This window comes from Eriocheir sinensis, unplaced genomic scaffold (assembly GCF_024679095.1).
Source record: "Eriocheir sinensis breed Jianghai 21 unplaced genomic scaffold, ASM2467909v1 Scaffold860, whole genome shotgun sequence".
In the NCBI taxonomy this organism is placed as follows: domain Eukaryota; kingdom Metazoa; phylum Arthropoda; class Malacostraca; order Decapoda; family Varunidae; genus Eriocheir; species Eriocheir sinensis.
In genome coordinates this window covers 85,101-90,000 of record NW_026112231.1, presented here as the reverse complement: position 1 = coordinate 90,000, position 4,900 = coordinate 85,101, and the positions used below count along the sequence as shown (strand labels likewise).

The 4,900-nt window shown below is 42.1% G+C and overlaps 1 protein-coding gene across 3 annotated transcripts in view; it reads right to left on the bottom strand.

Annotated features, from left to right (window-relative positions):
* Positions 1 to 1,318, bottom strand: part of LOC126994733 (serine protease inhibitor 88Ea-like) — a 7,543-nt gene extending 6,225 nt beyond the window's left edge. Inside the window, exon 1 of one of the 3 annotated variants that reach the window (XM_050854021.1) lies at positions 1,068 to 1,318. In XM_050854021.1, the coding sequence (XP_050709978.1) occupies positions 1,068 to 1,303 (236 nt within the window). In that variant the 5' untranslated portion in view covers positions 1,304 to 1,318. Of the gene's footprint in view, positions 1 to 748; positions 1,037 to 1,067 lie in introns of those variants that run through there. The other 2 variants (XM_050854022.1, XM_050854020.1) reach the window with 2 other exon arrangements.
* Between the last annotated feature and the right edge of the window lie 3,582 nt (positions 1,319 to 4,900).

The following is a 4,900-nucleotide window of genomic DNA, read 5'->3' as shown; positions in this document are numbered from 1 at the left end:
CTATGAATACCCCAGTGACTCCTACAGGAAAGTCTTCCAGTACCGTAAATGACTGGTATAACATGCGGCAAGAGTAGAGTGGAGCCATGCTTCCTTATCGTAAAAGATTATTTATTATTTTTTATAGTAATGTTTTTGATGATCTTCATTGGTGTCATATAATAATAAAACCTTTAATCAGCAATATTCAGCTTGTTTTTCATTATACTATAAGGTTTCCGTAGTGAGGCGGACAGCACGCTGAGTTGTAAATGTGGCGGTAGACTGAAAGCTGAAGTAGAAACGGCCGGGTAGAGCTTAATAAAGTGGCGCCACATATTGTTTCCTCTGGCTGGGTTGGAGGGTGTAGCACGGGGTGAGAACACCTGCCGCCGGGCTGCGTGCGGCGTGAGCAACAGTGGCAGGGACTTGTGTGTGGGAGCGGTCACCTCGTGACCTCAGTCAGGTCACTTAATAATGTTAACCTACCACACTTTTGCTACCCTGTAAGGCCCTTGGCTGGGTGCAGCACTGGCCAGGTGTTCCGTGTCCGTGTGTGTGTGTGTGTGTGTGTGTGTGTGTGTGTGTGTGTGTGTGTGTGTAAACTTTTCTTCCTAAGAACACGAAATGACGCCACACGGCGAGCGCAATGTCACCTTCCTGGCCCCTGTCAGACTATGACTCCCTTGAACTTACTCCACAAGTACATTTGTATAAGTACATAATAACCACACGCCTCCAGAAGCATTCTAACAATCACTATAACAACCATTTCTTAGATAATACGTCACAGCTGGAGTTATGGATGCCAGTATCGTAAGAGCCACCAGTCTTCGCGACAACACGTACAGCACACAACACTGCCTTCCCCCGCCAGGGAACACAACACACCGCCTCCCCGTCAGGGAACACAACACACCGCCTCCCCGCCAGGGAACACAACACACCGCCTCCCCGCCAGGGAACACGACGCAACACACGGTGACGACACTCGCGCCGCACAAAGTCACCTTCCGGGAATTCCCTCAAACTTTCACTCGTCATAATAATCCTTCATTGAATTACTGAAGGCGCAGGCCAACACTGACGCCGTACACGGGGGCGGAGGCAGCTGTGGCAGTGTGTCACTCCTGCACGTACTGAAGTAATGGCTGGCAGTGGTGTTGGGGAGCTGTGGACACCTGCCGCTCGGGGGTGTTCCGTATCTGGCGGTCTGAGACAAACTGGCTTTCACTAAGGTCGGGGTGGCTTTATATCCTCGGTCTGTGTGCTGGTGCGTTGGCCAAGAGGTTTTCCCGCCCCTCCTGTTCTGCTGCTTGTTCATTTCTTTATTACTTCATCGTCAACGCAGCAGGACACAGCTTCAAGGGCGAGCCAAAGTGGGAATGTCCGCCCACTATTGTGCGTATATTATGTACATGAGCTTTTGTTTCCGTGTTTTTGCCCGTGAGCTGTCTCGCTTCCAGGAAAATAATATGTATGTATGTATACATGTATGGATGTGTGTGTGATGTGTGCACACACACACACACACACACACACACACACACACACACACACACACACACACACACACACACATACATACATACATGTATACATACATGTTTTTTTCCCAGGAAGCGAGGCAGCTCAAGGGCAAAAAAGAGGAAACAAAAAGAGGCCGTGACGCCGCTCCTGCACACCGCGTAGCTGCAGCAGTGCAGAGGTCAGCATCATTGGAGAGGTGTCTTGATACTCTTATCTTGAAGATGTTCAAGTCGTAGGCAGGAGGAAATGGGGACACAGGAAGCTATTCCAGAGGTTATCTACTAAAGAAATAACACAATGAAGGTGCCGGTAACTCTTGCATAGAAAATTTAGACAGGATACGGATTAACAAGAATAGAAAGTCTTGTGGATCGAGGCATGCAGTTCAGAATAGCAGCCAGTATACAAATATCGATTGAAGACAGAAAGTGAGGCAACATTATGGCGGAACTGAAGAGGCAGGAGACCGTCAGTAAAACATACATACATACATGCTTACATACATGCATATACATACATACATACATATATATATATATATATATATATATATATATATATATATATATATATATATATATATATCTATATATATAGATATATATATATATATATATATATATATATATATATATATATATATATATATATATATATATATACATATATATATATATATATATATATATATATATATATATATATATATATATATATATATATATATATATATATATATATATATATATAGATAGATAGATAGATAGATAGATATAGATATAGATATAGATATAGATATAGATATAGATAGATAGATAGATAGATAGATAGATAGATAGATAGATAGATAGATAGATATAGATATAGATAGATAGATAGATAGATAGATAGATAGATAGATAGATAGATAGATAGATAGATAGATAGATAGATAGATAGATAGATAGATAGAGAGATGTATGTATGTATATCTATATCTATATATCTATATATCTATATATCTATATCTATATCTATATCTATCTATATCTATATCTATCTATATATATCTATATCTATCTATCTATATATATATATATATATATATATATATATATATATATATATATATATATATATATATATATATATATATATATATATATATATATATATATATATATATATATAGATATATATATATATATAGATAGATAGATATAGATATATATATATATATATAGGTAGGAAGACACCTACCGAACGGGCGCAAGCCACTCCCGGTGAGGTATATATGGGAGGTGAGAAGGGAGCTGAAGCCCTCCAAAGACCCTTCCCATGTCCTCACTAACCGTTTCCCTATTGTCTCACCAACACCGGAGAGTACTTCAGCATGCTCTCTAAAGACAGATCCTCTCTTTATCCACACCACACTACATTCACACAACATATACACCTTTTCCCAAAATTAGAATTTCAAAATGGCGCACCTACATCAAGCCTCGGAGTCCCCGCCTGGGGGGGGGACCACAAATTCCCCCAGGGAGGACTCTCCTTCTGGCTGCCGACCCGAGAGGTGTCTTGATAACTCCTCGAACCTCTTTCTTCTCAGTTTCTGCAACATTCGCGGTCTTCGCTCTAAATTTCATTCTGTGGAACATCATCTCTCCTCATCTAAACCTCACCTTCTCTTCCTTTCCGAAACACAGGTTTCTGAGGCAACTGACAGCAATCTCTACTCTGTTCCCTCCTACTATCTCTATCCTAAATTTCAATCTAAAGCTGGATGTTGCGCCTACGTGCGCAACGACATCACTTGCTCTCGTGCCCACAACCTTGACTCTTCTGAATTTTCTACCATCTGGCTAAGACTTCATTGTCATTCTATTACTAAATACATCTGTGCTGTTTATCTCTCACCTAACTCGACCAACTATGTAAATTTCTTTGACTATTTGAATTCTAAAGTGGAGCACATCTTGACCCACTCTCCCTTCGCTGAAATCTCCATCCTAGGAGATTTCAATGTTCACCACCAGCTTTGGCTTTCATCCTCTCTCACTGACCATCCTGGTGAACAAGCCTAAAACTTTGCTATCCTCAACGACCTAGAGCAGTTGGTCCAGCACCCTACACGTATTCCCGACCGTCTTGGAGACCGGCCCAACATTCTAGACCTCTTCCTTACCTCAAACCCTTCTGCTTATTCTGTCAAACTGTTCTCTCCGTTGGGCTCCTCCGATCACAATCTTATTTCTGCGTCCTGTCCTATCGCTCCTGTACACCCTCTGGACCCACCGAAGAAGCGATGCTTCTGGCATTTTGCTTCAGCTCGGTGGGACGACCTGAGGATGTATTTTTCCGATTTCCCGTGGAATGATTATTGCTTCCAGGATAGAGACCCCTCTGTGTGTGCTCAGCGCATCACAGAGGTGGTTGTCTCTGGAATGGAGGCATACATTCCTCGTTCTTTCTCTACTCCTCACGCTAAAAAGCCTTGGTTTAATCACGCTTGTTCTCGTGCTGTCATTGATAGAGAGGCAGCTCACAAAAAGGTACCAGAGCCTTCAAACTAATGCTAATTATGAACTTTATATTTCTGCCCGAAATCGTGCCAAATCTATTCTCCGACTAACCAAAAACTCTTTCATTAATAGAAAATGCCAAAACCTTGCTTTCTCTAACTCTTCCCGTGACTTCTGGCATCTAGCCAAAAACATCTCCTCCAACTTCACTTCTTCATCTTTTCCTCCACTCCTTAATCCTGACGCCAACACTGCCGTCTCATCTATCTCTAAGGCTGAACTCTTCTCTCAAACTTTTTCTAAAAACTCCACTCTGGACGATTCTGGGCATATTCTTCCTACTCATCCCCCCTCTGACTCCTTTATGCCTGTTATAAAGATTCTTCAAAATGATGTTTTCTATGCCCTCTCTGGCCTCAATCCTCAGAAGGCTTATGGACCTGATGGAGTGCCTCCTATTGTCCTTAAAAACTGTGCCTCCGTGCTGTCACTCTGCCTGGTCAAACTCTTTCGCCTCTGCCTGTCAACATCTACCTTTCCTTCTTGCTGGAAGTATGCATTTTTACAGCCTGTGCCTAAGAAGGGTGACCGCTCCAATCCCTCAAACTACCGTCCTATAGCTTTACTTTCTTGTCTATCTAAAGATTTTGAATCAATCCTTAACCGGAAATTTCAAAAGCACCTTTCCACTTCTGACCTTCTATCTGATCGCCAGTATGGGTTCCGCAAGGGGCGTTCTACTGGTGATCTCCTAGCCTTCTTAACTGACTCTTGGTCATCCTCTCTTAGCCGTTTCGGTGAAACCTTTGCTATTGCGCTGGACATATCAAAAGCTTTTGATAGGGTCTGGCACAAATCTTTGCTTTCCAAACTACCCATCTACGTTT